Source organism: Phasianus colchicus, chromosome 3 (genome assembly GCF_987193195.1).
Source record: "Phasianus colchicus chromosome 3, bPhaCol1.hap1.1, whole genome shotgun sequence".
Lineage (NCBI taxonomy): Eukaryota > Metazoa > Chordata > Aves > Galliformes > Phasianidae > Phasianus > Phasianus colchicus.
This window is the reverse complement of record NC_143438.1, coordinates 45,356,641-45,373,018: the sequence shown is the minus strand read 5'-3', so window position 1 is coordinate 45,373,018 and position 16,378 is coordinate 45,356,641. Positions and strand designations below refer to the sequence as shown.

General features: G+C 36.4%; 1 protein-coding gene across 8 annotated transcripts in view; it reads left to right on the top strand.

Moving 5' to 3' along the window:
• The window catches only part of PTPRM (protein tyrosine phosphatase receptor type M), a 460,562-nt gene that overhangs the window by 107,136 nt on the left and 337,048 nt on the right, over positions 1-16,378 (top strand). For all 8 annotated transcript variants that reach the window (XM_031588942.2, XM_090137388.1, XM_090137384.1 and 5 more), the window contains exon 2: positions 2,208-2,330. In XM_031588942.2, coding sequence (XP_031444802.1) covers positions 2,208-2,330 — 123 coding nt within the window. The remainder of the gene's footprint in view (positions 1-2,207; positions 2,331-16,378) is intronic.

Here is a 16,378-nt window from a genome sequence, read left to right as displayed (position 1 = left end):
AACCATGTATACTAGTTTAATATAGAAAACACTTTCCAAAGAAATCATATCTGTGTGAAGTCTTCGTTATTATTCATCTTCTCCTTAGTGTTGAAATTTTTTCTTCCAATTGAAGATTGAAATTGCCATGGCTTGGTGTCTATGCCATTGAAGATGTTATATATGCTGGCTAACATGGTTTGATTCCCTGTAGTAACCCTTGTTGGTGCTGTTCAGTTCTTAGTTGTAGGTGGAAGTGGCCTAGGATTAAAAGGAGGAGTTCAGAATTCCTCTAGAACTCTTCCTAGAGCAAGTGTGAATATTTGATACCCGTTTTTGAGAGAGCTATAAAATTGTAAATTCACAAATGCTTCAAGGATGTAAATGGCAAAGAAAAAGATGAAATCCTGACAGAGTGATTGAGCTGTTGACTTGCAGGAGAAATGAAGAAAAACAAGTGGTGAGGAGCAGTCCTGTGTTGACATACAAATACTCAGACAAGTAGTAGTTTGTTATCATCCATCATCCTATTTATCCATGGTTTTGACATCTTCCTAACTAGTGAGAAGAGAGAAGCCTCTAACAACCATACTGGATCACAAGCCCTTCCGTTTCTCTTGGGTATTGGACATTTTGTAGCACTTGGCTCATCTTTCAGAGTAGATGAAGAAAAGACCGTGAACTTTTTTACGGCTTCTTATAGCTAAAGAAATGTGTGTGAGGTAATGGAGCTAGTGCATAAATTCATTGGCCCTGTGTTTGAAATGCGAACCCAAATCCATAATTGTTATCATTGAGGTGTACATTTTTTGCAAAGTTTGACTATGCTGTGTGCTGTATAACGTGATACTTTGTCATGTTCTAGCATCATTTGCAAAACATTTGCAAGTAAACTACCTTTTGCTTCACCTGTGATTTGTTTGGTTTTATGTATTTTTTTTTTAAAAGCAAGCCCAAATCTGTCCCCTGAAAGTTATGTTTTGCTTCTGCATCTAAAAGTTACTCTGTGGCACATTTCAACTGTATCAAGTAATATTTATGTGGGAGTTAGAACAGCTGTGCAAATGGCTGTGGAAAATTCTCTTTCTTCCCCCTAGAAATGTTAGATGTCACTTGATATACTATAAACCTACCTATTTTATTTCTGAATTTGTTTAATTTTGGAAGAGAGAGCTTACACCTGTTGTTATCATTGAGGTGAAATGTCAGAGCATGGAGCTGTCAGTTCTTTCATGGTTTTCTGTTCCCAGTGAGCTCACTAATTGAAATTTGTGCACCTACAAGAGTACAGAAATGTGCGGTAGCCAGAGGTGCTAATCTCCCTGACACACCTAGAGCTAATGAAGACTTTCTATAGGAGAATGTCTTAGTACAGGGAACAGTATAGGATAACCTTCATGCAAGCCAATGGGGCAACTGTGTTATGTTTGCAAAATGAATTTCCATTAAAAATTATATGCCTGCAGAATACTTGTCATGAATGACAACTATAAGCTAGGAGTACTTATTAAGAAGGCTGGACTTTGGTTAGGTGAAGCTTGTCAGATGTAATGATATTTTGTCTTATGTAATCCTATTTTCTTGATAAGGTATTCTCTAATGCTATTTATAATGTTCAAGGAAACCTGAACTTATAATGTTCAACTCTCTTTTAAAGCTAAATTTTGTCTTTTTTCTATCTTAGTAAGAGTTGGCAAGACTGAGACTGCTATTTGTACGGACAGATAGCAAAGATGATGAATAGCCCAGAAGTTTAGTTTTGTTTGAACAGCTGCAGTATTTACTTTAATACGGACTGAAATATCCATGTCTGGGGTTATATTTGTTTTCCTGGATAGGCAAGATGTCATTCTTCACTTGAGTGAAACATCAAACATCAAAGAAAATGTAGAAAACAGAGCTTATAACCCTATGTTAGTCTGCTACTAGGGGAAAAAAAATCTGAGAAAACTGGACAAGTTTTCTTGTATACAAGGATAAAAGTTGTCCTTGATGGTAGTGTTGGATTCCATTGTCCTAAATTCTTGAAATTAGATTTCTCCCTGACCCGGCTTTCATCCACCAGCTTTGACCCTTGAGATTGTGTTTTCATGACAAGTTTTTTGTCCTCTCGGAACTGATAGTTAATAAGGACATTAAAAAAAATTACTCAGCCTTCGCTGAATTTGTTGAAACTCATAATCTTTTATCTGCATGTTATGTTAATCTTTTCTGTATTTATTTTGCAGGATGTTGTACTTTCGATGAGCCATTTAGCACCTGTGGCTATAGTCAGTCTGATGATGATGATCTTAACTGGGACCAGGTGAACACGCTGACAAAACCCACCTCAGATCAATGGATGCCTTCTGGTCAGTTCTTTTATTTTGCTTTTTTCTCTTTGATGCTAGATTTTGTATTTATTTGGCATTTCTTCACAATGTTAGTATTATAATGTGACTTTGTCAAAATCTTTTTAATTGTAGTACTGAAATCTTCAGAACAGCTCCTGTGAGGGATGTTCTGCAATGCAAAGGCTTTCTTTTGCAGTGCAGTTTCTAAAATAAAGGTTAGAAAGTAGGAGTAGAAACTTTCTGTCATTGGGGAAAGCAGAAAGAATACAAAGTGATGTCATGAAAAATGAAGATGAAGCAGTGCTAGAATGAGGCAGACAAGACTATGTAATGGGGAGACTTGAAGAGAGGGAACAGTGAGAGATAAAAACAAAAATGGCCTGAGGGATTTTTGCTCAAAGTGATACTAATCAAACTCTGTTCTGAAAAGAAATGTAGAGTGAAAAGGAGTAAGAGGAAAAGGAGCGGTGAGATGTACCAAAACAAACTGCCTTGATAACATTCTCCTTGTTGTGTTTTGAAGACAGTTGTGATACTCTTATTTAATGCTCTTTGTATACTGTGTGTAGGTGAACCTAATTCCATAGCAACAGCCTTTGATGAACTATAAACTTTTCTGGTAACACAGTCTCCTTTATCACATCAATCATACAAATACAGACCAATCTGACCACTGACTTGAAAATATTAAACCTAAAATCAGTTATTCTTTTCCAAATTTTATCTAGACATGTTAAGAGTTCCCTACCATGGACAGGGGCTGATCTCTAGGATAACTCCATCTCCTGGGTGCTGATTGCCTCTAGCCCAACTCAGAATATTCCTTTGCTTTTAGAGGCTGAGCCTAGTGTGACTCTTGTCCCTATAAATGGCCAAAAAAAAAAAAAAAAGGTACTTTGGAAAATCACTGGTTTTAGCTTCTAGGGATTTCTTCTGCATACTATGTTGTGATTTTGCATGATTATACTGAGAATGCTCAAAAACTTCACAGATGGATGTGCTAATTGTTTCATTAACATCCATTTCAATTAAAGGACTTGTCATGATGTACTTTGGGGTTTACATAAAATCTCTTGAATAGTTGTCCTTCCTAAGAAAGTATTCCTTCCTTTTGAGTTGAGTAAGGAAATTAGGATTTATTATTAGAATTTCACAGCATGAAACTTTCGAAGTGACTGTATAAACAATAGGCACTAATCTATAATATGTGCTAATGAGCCCTAGATATCATTCACTTGTAAAAAATCCTCTTAGCAGTTGTTGTTATAGATTTATTATTGTTGCCTGGTGTTGGGGACACTATTGTATCTGAAGTTGACAGTTGAAGTGCTGCTTCCTTCTCCACTGAGCTTCCTGTGGAAAAGGTGAGGCTCTCCACTTGAACAGAAGTGTTTGGTTTGCCTGCATGCAATTGACATGCTAGATTGAGTTCACAACCACAGATAAAGAAGGCTCTTGCAGAGTTCTTTTGAAACAGGCTCTCATCCAGTGGTGCTGGCATGGACTGCAAGACTTTTTTTGGACTGTTTCATCAGTGCTTAAAACATGTCTCAAGTTGGAACTCATACACGTAGTTATCAGTCATCTTAGCCTGCAGTACAAGCTATACATTCTTTTTCTCAATCACACCAATGGAAATTCTCTTTCTATTCCAATTTTCATTTACTTGGATTTTGCAAAAGAGGTTGTCAGTATGTGTTGTATATATTGTTCAGTCTGCATGGCAGCTAAGAGAGGTTGAACTGTATGTCCTTTTCTCTGATGATTAGAGACTAAGATTTTTTTTTCCACCAGAGGCAAGAGTCCAGCCAAAGTAAGGACTGCTATTTTTATGGAAGGAAAACTATGTCCGTGTAATTTTATTTCTATTATGTCATATGGATTGTTTCTTTTTTGTCTTCTAACTTCTATCAGAGTACTGAAATCATGTTCTGTTGATTAAATAGATGATAAAATTGGAAATAAACTATATTTAGAGCATGGGGAATTTCATTTCTGGGAGTTCTAGGTCAGTAGACAAACATGTTAGTTTGATAAGGGTTGTTAATATTGTTGCCCTAAAAGGTCAAAAATCCTCTTTGAGAAGGAAAGAAATGTTCATTACTTTTTTTTTTTTTTGTAAAGAAGCAGCATTTTTTATGTTTCAGTCAAGTAATAGCTAATTTTTCTCTCCATCTCATTCAGACGGTTTTTTTCTTGTTCTTGTTCAAATCATCATCTTAATGATTTTAATTAGCTTTCAGTTAACCTTAGCCTGAACGTTATGTGATACACTTAAAAATATATATATTAAAAAATGATTCCAAGTAGTTTGTCAGCAGTTTCTGAGCTGTGTATTTTAGGAAAAATAACTTCAGATAATAATGAATAGAATGTCTTAGATTACTGTTTTGTGGGGAATTCTTGGCTTGAAAACAAAATGCTTAATGCGACATATTGTAATATTAGACTGAAACAAGTACTCCCAGTTCCGGAGTCCCTTGTCAGATGAAAGAATTAATGCATATAACATTCCTAATTTCCAAGAATATGTGTCAGTGAGTGAGTTGGTATCAATATATATAGTATTTTATATAATTTGGTGACAGTGGGGGAGACAAGTATACTAGTTATGGCATCTGATCTATTTTAATCCACATGAGACTGTTGAGGGGAGCTGTACTTTAGTTTGATAAATATTTTGGCTTTATATGTTTACTTGAGTGGGAGAGTAGTGTCATGTAGCATTTATATATATATATATATATACACACTATATATATTTTATTGAATATTAGTAGCTCTTTCTGAGGTGTAGTTTTGGATAAAAATTGGTGGATTATTAAAAACATAAAAAAATAAGTTTTTCTAAGTGTTCAGCATGTTGAGATTTAATCCGTTTTGGATTATTACTCTAGTAGAAACATATGAGGTTATCCTTACTAAAGTAAGCACGACGTTAGCTCCCTAATTGTCTTGATAAGTGTAGGCATGACTTTTAGTGAGCATTACTAGTCTGACAATGTACCAAACAGAGTCAAGAAAGGCATGACATGTATATATTTGTCTATAAATATCTGAGGTGTGGGGGGCAAAGTGGCGAGGCCAGACTGTTTTCAGCAGTGTGTGGAGACAGGACAAGGGGAAATGGCCAGAAGCTGGAGCATAGGAAGTTCCGCACCAATGTGCGCAAGAACTTCTTTACGGTGAGGGTGACGGAGCACTGGAACAGGCTGCCCAGGGAGGTGGTGGAGTCTCCTTCTCTGGAGATATTCAAGACCTGCCTGGACGCCTACCTGTGCGACCTGGTGTAGGGATCCTGCTTTGGCAGGGGGGTTGGACTCGATGATCTCTGGAGGTCCCTTCCAACCCCTACGATTCTGTGATTCTGTGATTTGTGTATATTTGTATGGATTGAATGAGGCTGGTTAATCTACTCTTCTGTTTTCATTGTCTTGTGAGTCAGCTGGACTAACTGCTGTGGGAAATTTGGCAGTTCCCTTTCCTCAGTCTGTCTTTTTCCTTTTCTTTTTTCTTTGTTTTTTTTTTTTTTCTGTTTCAAGGATATGTTTATGGTATTGTTCAAAAATATAATCTGGAAACCTTTACTATTAATATTATCATACCTTGTCCTGTAGGACAGTTAAAGCATGTACAATAATGTTAATGTGTGCATGTAATACATATTTACAATATCTAACTGTAAGCTTTCCAGCTGTAGAGCAGTAAAGATGTCTTCATAAAGAAAAATACATCAAAATGGTAGATTACTGTATCTGTGCAGCAAGGATTTGATAGCAGGAGATGTGTTCAGGGGTGGCTTCAGGGACAATTTCAGGAATATCTACAAACCATGTCTTTGTATTTGGAAAGCAGTTGCAAAGATCCCTTTTCCAAAGCTGCTTTTTTTTATTTCCACTTGAGTTTCTCTTACTGCCTTATGTTGACATGAGTATGCATATACCTGTTTTACTTTCTCTGCAACACAATGGCCAATCTTTATCATCTGAATTTTCAGGGAAAGGTCTTGTTTTTCCTTCATATTGCCTCATCATTGGAAGGGTGGTCCCTATATATTTGTGTTTATCTGTACTATCTCGTTCTTAATACTTCAATTTGCCATTATGTCTGTTAAAAAGAAAAATGCCTAAATCCCTTCCCATTGGTAATACTGTTTCATTATCTCATTTCGTTACTGTCTTATCTTCTTTTTATAGAGTAGTTCTCATTCTGAGATCCTTTGATAATGTAAATAAAAATAAAGTGTCCACTGGAGTTTTTCTTCCTGCATTTCTATTTTTGGTTGATTCTCCAGATGGTAATTTCTTTCTCTGAATTTTTCCAGCTGCGCTCTCGCTCTGTAAGCCCATTTATGATCATGTACAGTCAAATTCATCTTGGCCTAGCAGCACTTTGGAGTTGTGGTGTTCCCACAGGGTGCTCTTTTGCTTTACATGATAACTCAAAATGCATGCTGAGTGCGTGAGGCTGCTGTAGAGATACCATCTCTGTTATCTGACAGACGCTCAGAGTAGCACAGGTACATCAGTTTTGTCCTAGAAGGGGAGAAGAACCGAAAACACTGGAGGTGTTGGATGAAGAGTGAAGGGAAAAATAAAACAAGTATGTGCAAGCTGGAGACTAAATAAGTACATAAATATATATATATATATATATATGTGTGTGTGTACACATGTATGCATGCTTAGATTGCTAATCGCAGTTTACATACCAGTTGTTCTCACTTAAGAGAATGAGAATGCAGGACCAGAGCTGTGGAACAGGTGACTGAATTAGATCTTATTGAGTTCTCAGCTCTTGCCCTGTTCATTATCCAGAGAAAGTTCAGATGAGTTTAAAAAAACCCAAAAACCTATGAAACTACACCAAAACAAAACTGCTCCAAAGCAAAACACAACAAAAATAACAGGAGAATTGAAACTTAAAATCAGGAAGTATTTTTGAGATGTGTATTGCATTTATATATCATGAGTCTTGTCATTGACAGTGATGCAAACAGTCTCACAGATTACTGTGAGAAATACAGATATTGTTGACAGTCAGCTCTACACATTGTTTGCTGGAAATAGTTTCTGCTCGTGTCCATGTATTAGTTTTGTTGCAAAACACTGTGTTCAGCTATAAAATCCTCCTACAGTATTTCACAGTTCCAGTTAATTTTGAAGGAACAGAAGCATCATTTTTCTTCTATTGGTTTGATATCACCAAAGGGATGTCAATGCACTGACACTGAGTCACTGGCATCAGTCTTTCATTCAGTTTAGAACAGTGCAAAATCAATTATAAATCAAATCTTCACAGACTGCCGCCATTCAGTGGATTGAAAGGAGATTTTGAGCAGTGAAGACTTTAATGTTTGATATAGTGCTGGTCAAAGCTGGGATGAGGATTCTTTTTATGCTTTATGAGATGTTAATATATAATTGTAGTGACTATATTTAATTTTTTGAATGACCTATTTGTATCCTGAATATGTAGTGTTGCTAACAGTTTAGCAGTATGTGTAGATAATGCACATAATGTTTATATAAATGACTGTTTAAGATGGACTTTTGATATGTAGTTACCAGATACGCATAGCAAGCAGATACTTCATCAAACAAGATACTACTATAAAGTGGTGTTTGATATTATAGAATGTGAAACAATTGTATGAAAAATGTACGCTATTATTTAATTGTGTGTAGAAGGGCCCTGATCCCTATAAAAAGATAAATCTTAACATTATCAATTGACTAATTTATATCAAACTCAGCCAAAATGTCTTACCATGTAATGCTACAGTGGTTTGACTTAACAGTGTGATGAGTGTGTTATCATTAAATACATTTTAGCAATGTCTCATGTTCTTCTGTTAAAGGGCATGGCTTTGTTCTGTTTACTTTTATATAATAGAAAATCCAGTCTGTTTTTTGTTGAAGGCTGTTTGTCCCAGGATACTTTGAATAGCTGCTTTTCTCATTTTTTTTCTCAAATTTGAGTGCTATCCAGAGGTAGCATCAATTACTGTCAAGTACTGGGAGTTAGACCTGTTTACTGTGTTCCAATTTTATTTTTGTAGGCCTTTCTAGACCTCTAACATTGGTATGTTTGGCATTTTGTTGCATGCCCAGTTGATAGCTGCAGACACTTAGAACATGCATACCTGTTTTGTAAGCAGTGTGTGTTGATTTGTTTGAGGCAGTTTCTAGTTAGCTACATAAGCCGGTATCAGTTGCTGCTAATATGGAGCAATATAGAGGTCAGCTCAGGCAAAACACCTAAGTACAGATTCAGCCAGGTTTGTGCTGCCAGGGCTGCAGTGCAGGCACTGAATGAGTCAACTACATTAAAAACATACCTAATAGTGCCCTTAACAGGTATGTTCAACAACAAAGGCAATGCCACCAGCTATGCTGCAGGTACTGCGTGTTTTGATGACTTATTTGAACTCCAGAGTCATTTTTAGCTTCTGACCTGGCTTACAGATTTTAGCACCTGACTCAAATCCTGAGTTTACTACAAGTGTAGTGCATACAGTGTTCTTGCAAAGGGGAATAAATGATGAATCAGTGTCAGATTTACTGAATCTGAATCAGTGACAGCGTTCCTAACTTGCTTGGGAAGTTATTTGAATGCATTTTGCCTACATGCCTATTAATATTTTGGGTAAAATGTTGGGATCAGTATGCTTAATCTTTTGTAGTAAATGATTTCTACATATGACTTGCATTTTACACTTTCTTTCTGCTTCTGTGAAATGAAGTATTTGCATACAAACAGCGCATTTTGTGAGGTAATGCCCAAGGTATAAGTCTTCCAGATTTTCATTTCAAGCAGCTGGCCTGCTGTAATATTTATGGCAACTGTACTGTACCAGAAGGAGTGTAATAATAACCTCCTTATCTTTTGCATTGCAGTAGCTATCTGATATTTGTGTACAAAATTAGAGACCATGCTGCAAGTGGTGGAAGTGAGTGGGAGATGATATGTTAGAATCCACCAATAGCTGTTGATTTTATTAATGTTTGACTGGTAAATGATGATAAGTTATAAACTATTTTTGAATCTTTGAGAAATTCTTTTCTTCCACAGAAGTCAGAGCTTGTGTGAATTGTGGAATTCACTGCTCATTAAACCAGAGTATTCTCAATGCAACCTGGAAGTTAAAGCTGACAGCTGAGGGTGCTCTGTGTAACACTGAGTAGTGCCACTGCTAAGCAAGCCTTCCAGCCTAACTCGTTTACCTTGCTTTGATTACACCTTTCCTGCTGGGGTTATATGTAACACCTGCAATAATATATACTGAGAAGCAGGTAACACGATAAACCAGATACTGCAGTTGGTTTTGAAATGGATTTCTTGATGATAAAAATGTTTAGGATTGCAGAGTTTTATTGTTACACATTGGAAGTCCAGTCTCTCTCCTGACTTCCAACTGCAGTGCTAACCATTATCTTGCTGGTTAAGTGCATCAGCCTTGTTCCAGACCTCCCTGCTAAATTAGAAGTATGCTGCCTATCTCTGCTTTTGTTTGCATGTTTGCTGCCCTCCATGGAACATTCATGAGCTCTACCTGGTGAGGTAGGTGAATCCTGTCAGGAGAAAGGGAAAAATGTTTCTTGTGGAAATAGGCAGTAAGTAATGATTGAGGTATTTTATCTGGGATTCACGACAGTTGCCTTCATCAGATAAGCTGAAGTTTTTTGGCTTGAAAAATCTGCAAAAAAAAAAAAAAAATCATTTGTGGTGGGTGCATTTGGTTCAGAAGAGACCACACAGAATGTAAATCTTATTTCCTGGGGCTATGCCTGAGACATGCAAATGTACCTCAGTAGCTTCAATCTAAGTAGTTAGGGACTTACAGCAATAGAAATGAAGAAGCACAGGCTTTAGTGTAGGGGTCCCTAGATACTCACTCAGTGCTGAAGGCTGTTACTATACCTTTGCTGCCCCGGGTATCTCATTGACACTACTGCAGTTTCTGTTCCAGTTTCATCAGACCTGCATTAAGGAACGATGGTGTGTGTTTGTCTGCCTGTTTTCTCCTATTGGAGAGTGAAATTACTTAGCCAGTTTGAGAAAAGCTGTGACCAATAAAATGCCGATGAGCACTGTGAATAAACAGTGAGTCAGAAAATTCTCCTCTAGGAGCTGCACTCACTGCATTGCAAGATCAGGAGGAAGGGGAATAATCAGAGTATTCCTAAGTAAGCTTTTTTTTTGTTTAGTAATTAATCTACTGGAAAAAAAAAAAAAAAAAAACAGCCTCTTAATTTCTTGCAGGGCTTTTCTTTCAGTCTTATGCTTATCCCATTAGATTTCTTTTCATCCATCCTGCCCTTTAGAAACTAATAAAGAGTGGATCAAAACCTTTCCTTGCATCTTTAAAAGGTGTAACGTGACTGCCTCCATTTCAAGACTAGTTATTTCCTGAGTTAGTAGTTTGTCTTCAAAGACAGTTCTTCTGTATGATGAGAATGGGGTCATTGCCACAGTTAATACGCTGATGAGCTGGAGATTAACTCCATCACTCTTCTTCAGGAATGCAAATGTGACTCTTCAAGGAATTATTATTATTTTTTTTTATGTATTATCTTAAGCCTTTCTGGTGAAATTAACGAGGGAGTTGTAGTTTAAATTATTTTTTTCATCCCTTCTCACAGCACTTAAGTTGGCATCGATGACTGATTGTATTTTGTTAGCAGCTTGATCATTGACTGTAGTAACAGTGGGTAGAAAGTCATTGATTTGAGGCACAGGTCATTAAATGCTTCATTGAAAAGCTGTTTGACAAACTTGTCATTCATGGAGTACTTGTTCATTGGGGTGAAATTACTTGGAAGGACAAGGCAGAGATAAAGAAAACTGTGTCTCTCTGCATGTCTACACTTTTTAGACTTTCGCTTCCCTGTTGAGGACAGTCATGGATGTAAGGAAACAAATATGGCTGTGGAGCTAGGTTAGTGTACAAGCAAAATGAATGGATTTAGTTTTGTATTGAATTTTAATTCTATTGTATTAGATACAATCAATTTTTCTAAAATACCAGACACAGTCTTAATTCCCTTGTATATATGTTTGCAGAATCTGGAGTCAAAGAAGAAGCAATTAAAAGGCTTTCATGAATTCTGTGAGCTGAATTAAAGAGCTTGGTACTTTTGTTATCAGTGTTAAAGCAATATAGTTATTTCACTCACCAGCTGAAATAATGCATTCTTCATCTAGAAGTCACAACATTTCTAATCAACTGCATTTCAGTAGCACAAAGGAAAAAAAATGTACTGTCTGGACCTCATTGAAAATTTAATGATGTACACAACCATTTAATTATGAGAGAAACAGGTGCACATCATTATCGAAGTCATAATGTTGCAGCAGCTAATAACATCAAATATTTCTGATAATTGCTACTGATCGCAGCTCTATGCTTCTCATATGATGAGTATTTAAAAAGCACTTTTCAGTGCTTGCAAATTCATGTTAGAACATGGAAGCTACAGATGCACTTTTCTCAGCAATAACTGCATGCATCATCATATTACATGAAGTTGAAATGTATTGTTCCTTAAAATTCTATTATTTCATTTCCCCATTACCTTAGAGAGGTAAGTCCTTCATCCACTTTCAAGTTCCTGGTTTCCCCATACTTGTACATTCTTGGTTTACTCTGGTTCCTGCTGGAGCGTGGCTGTCCTTCACAGTTCATTTGTTGCTTTTGTGGCATTTGACTCTTCCCAGCATCACAAACTCCTTTAGATTAGAAGAGGGTCAAAGTAAGACCTGTACTTAGGAGCACTTAGAAGCCCACAGCAGGGAGTGAAATTAAGTCGTGTGAATTCAAAACAATGATGATAGAAACTCATCTATGGAATTATACATTTGGAGCATTGTTACATATTCCTGGAAGCACATAAACATTGTATAAGTTGCTTGGTAAATAAGAAGACTTCTCTGTGTGCCTACTATGTATGCATTTGTATCTCATGGTTCCAGCCTGAGCTCACGAATTGTGTGTTCTTCCCCAAGATGTCTGTCTCATGCAGTTGCACAAGTAATATATCAGAGATATAGTGATCCTTAATATATTCTCTCACTTTTCACGTGTTGAGCATCACAGAAGAAAAGAGAGAGGGAAGCAAGCATCTGAGAAAGAGGCTCCTTTATGCTGAACCTTGGTGATCGGAGCACTGCTCAAAGGAGATAGTTCCTTGGCTTTTCCTTACAAGGTTTTGTTAATAGACTGCCACTCAACGAATGAAATGCAGCAGCCTTCAAAAGGCCCTGGCTGGGCTGATGGGGGTCCTATTTTGTTCTGTACACACAAAAAATAAGCTTCCTGCGAGCTTCAAATTTTGCAGTGGAATAAATTGATGTTGCAAGTATAAAGAGATGAGTTATCTTTCAGCAATGAAATTTTGGTCTTACTTGTGCTGTGGTGTTTTGCTTGCCATGTTTAATTTTAGCGTGAAGTGTATTTGTGAGAGTGGAAAGTTGTTTGCGGAAATTACTTTTTGTGGAAAAATATCCATTCAGGCATTTTACTCCCATGGCTTGCAAAATATAAGCAGCTTTACTGAGAGCATGGCAGTTTTTCCCTTCTGCTTTCTGGCATATCAGTAATAACAATTATATAATAAGAAGTTTATTATATTAGTTACAGTAAGGATAAACTGTATTTTCCCAGGGCATATTAAAATGAATTGAATTTAAATTGCCTCTGCTAATTGTTTTAGTGTCTACCTCTAACTATACTTTTATCGTAACGTAAAATACTGAAGGCCAGTTTTCCCTTCTCTGAAAGTCTATAAGGAAACAAACAAACAAAAAAACCCACCAAATGTTGGATGTATTTATTCACCACTGAAGTCAATCTTTAGGACTTTCACATGTAGTATTCCTCTGGTGGTATGCATCAGAACATGTTGGAATGACCTGCCCAGAGAGCCTGTGGGGTCTCCTTCTCTGGAGACATTCAAAACCCACCTGGACATGTTCTTGTGTGACTGAATCTGGGTGTTCCTACTTTGGCAGGGAGATTGGGCTTAAATGATATTTTGAGGTCCCTTCCAATCCCAGACATCCTGTGATTCTGTGATCTGCATCAGGTAACCTTGTAACCTTGAGGTAACCTCCTCCTCATTCTTCACCTCCAATTAAAGCTGGATGCATCAGAAGCTCAACTGACATGTTTTTCTTTATGCAGTACTGAGATATAAGTTAGATGCATCCTTTTCTATGAAGTCATTCCCCCTTGCAACCTTATTATTTTCATTAAGTAGCAGTAATATTCTGACTCAGCAGCAAATGGTCATTAAAAAAAATCTTCGGGCAGGTCACTTCTGGGATCTGAAATCTGTAATAAATATCTCCTAGAAGATACCTAGCAATGCACATGTGAAATTATGCAGACATAAAAAGTTCTGCTTTTTTTTTTTTTTTTTTTTTTTTCCCCATTAATGAATTTGACTTTAAAACTTCAGGAAAGAAATCCCCTGAGATCTTTTATTTACTCATACCACTGTCATCTAGGGGAAAATACTGTTTTGGAAAAGCTCATTCTCCACCTACAATATGGAAATAATATTGCAGTGATGCTTGAACCACTAGGAACACTGTTATTTATCTTTCGCGTTTGACAAATAGAGCCCCTCCTGTGTAAGGGAATCTAGAAGATCCTCCTGTATAATCTCAGGTTATCTGTTTTCCGTCACTAATGGTGAATTTTGTTCTCATTGAGAAGAAAAGTGTTTCTGAAATTATATAACTTCAGGCCACTGTTTTGTGTGCTAATAGGTAGACTGCTTATCTTCAAGTGACCTCTTTTATCATGAAGCTGCACATTGCATGTTTCCTTTTTTATTATTATTATTATTTTTTCCAGTTTGAGAGCCTTTCAATACTATTGTAAGGTTAAAGCCTAACAAAAGTCCCATTTTCTTAATGTTAGAATTATTAAACAAGAACTCCATAAGGAAAGCAAAACTTAATTGCCAAAAGGATTGTTCATTTTTGTTACTTGGAGATTGCTGAAGTATCAAAACCCTACATTCTCTTTTTGTTCTGTTCTGTAGTTTGTGTGCCATAATGCTTCTTGGGAAAGTGTACTTATTTATAAGAACTTAATTCTCCTTTCATTATGCTTTAAGTTTTGTACATTTTTGTGGTCATAAAATCTTCATAGTTATTCTCTGAATTCTGATGAATATGCTTGCCATAGACTTAAGTCTTTGTGCCAGCTGTCATGTTTGTTATCCTGTGCCAAATTTCTTTGTGCTACCTCCAACTCTGAATGCTTTTACTGCACATTATTAGTGTTCACAGATTTATTTCCTAACTAAAGCTTTGTCAGTATACTGCTTTTTAGCATATCAGTGTTGCAGAGTCCAGGAAAGCACAGACTGTCAAATTCCTTGAAGGATTCTGGGATATCCTTTTTTACTTAATAGTTGCTGGAGCTCTCCTTTGCCTATTAAAATGTGTTCCTTTTATGTTTTTCCTCATTTATAGAAAATTTGATGGATCATTTGAAGATAGGTTTAAAAAAGTGCACACATTAATATTTATGGCTGCATGCATTCCAATCCAGAAGGCCTGACTAACAATTGGATATTATCATATTGATTATTTTCAGTACATCTGCTGAGCCACAGGATATTCTGAGCATGATAGTTGCGTCAGCTTTGAAATAAACACATGAAGAGATTCCATTTCACTTGGCTTCCAAACACACAGATGTGTTGCTTACATTCAAGATAAATGATGTTACAGTCTGCCTTATTCCAAGGCATTCTTCAGTACTTGATAGCAAGCTTCATAGCACATGCTTCTTCCCATTTCAAGGTTAAATTGTGAAGAAGCATGTTTCTGGAAACTGGAAGAATCTTTCTGCAATTTTTGATTGTTAATTAAGTGCAAATTAGCAGCAGATAACACAAAGTTTTGTCCTCATCGGGTATTCTTTGTCTACAATTATGAAGTTTGTTATACAAGACGTTAATTATAGCATAGTAATTAGAAGTATAATGACTGTTTTTTGTTATTTGGTACATTCTTTGTTATTATATCAAAAAGCATTTTGCCTCAAATATTCTTGTGAAGTTAAAAAAATTCTACAGAAATTTATAGAATATCTTTTGGAAGATGAATTTGTATTGAAATAAAACAAAACTCCTTGATGACTGCTTGGACAACATAATAGAACTTGTGTGACATATATGGATCATAGACATGCATTTTGTCTGACTTGGGGCTGAAGCTGTTTTACAGTTTCTATACAAAAAATGTGCATTCATTTTACAGCGTCAATATATGTACTGGATTGATTCTATTGGTGTTGGGCTGTTTCACTGAGCGCTGTGTCCATCTATAGTCTGCTTTAGAATCTAGTTCAAGACACCTTCCAGTTAATAAATGTTATCCTTTTTTATCTTATGGTGGGAGCCAGAGATCTGTGCCAGGTAAGCAGGTGAAGGTTGTATTTTGGTTTGTATGTTCTGTGGTTGGTAAAATCGACTGCTGCAGGAACAACATTTGTAGGACAGGAGACATTTCAGAAATCCACTATGATCTTGGAAGACTGTTTGCTAATATTCAATCAAATCTAATGCATGTTAATATTCTCAGAGCATTTTTTTCTGCTATTTCCCAGTATTTTTTTGCTGAAGCAATTTAAAGTTGAAATTAGGCCTTGCTGAGTTCTGTCAAATGAATCCATCTTAAAAATCCCTTAACATCTTCCATTTGCCTTTTGAGATGGAGTGCTGTAGCTCCTGCTTTTAGAAGCCTTCCAGGATCACCTCATTTCAGCTACTATTTTCTTGTACTATGCGATCATCCTTCCTAAGAAAAGAGATGGACCACACAGCTATTATTTTGTTTTGAAGTTAGACTGTATTAGTTGATCCCAGTTGGTTTTCTTGATCTATCAGTAGAATGAAATCTAAGAGAGGGACTTAAAGGTTTTGCTTACAGTAGATGAAAGATCAACAATTGTTGGAGTAATGGTAAATGTCTTCTGCCAGCTTTTTGATCATAAATTCATGTAGAAGTGGCTATCCAGCTGTTGTACTGCAAACATTCAAAAT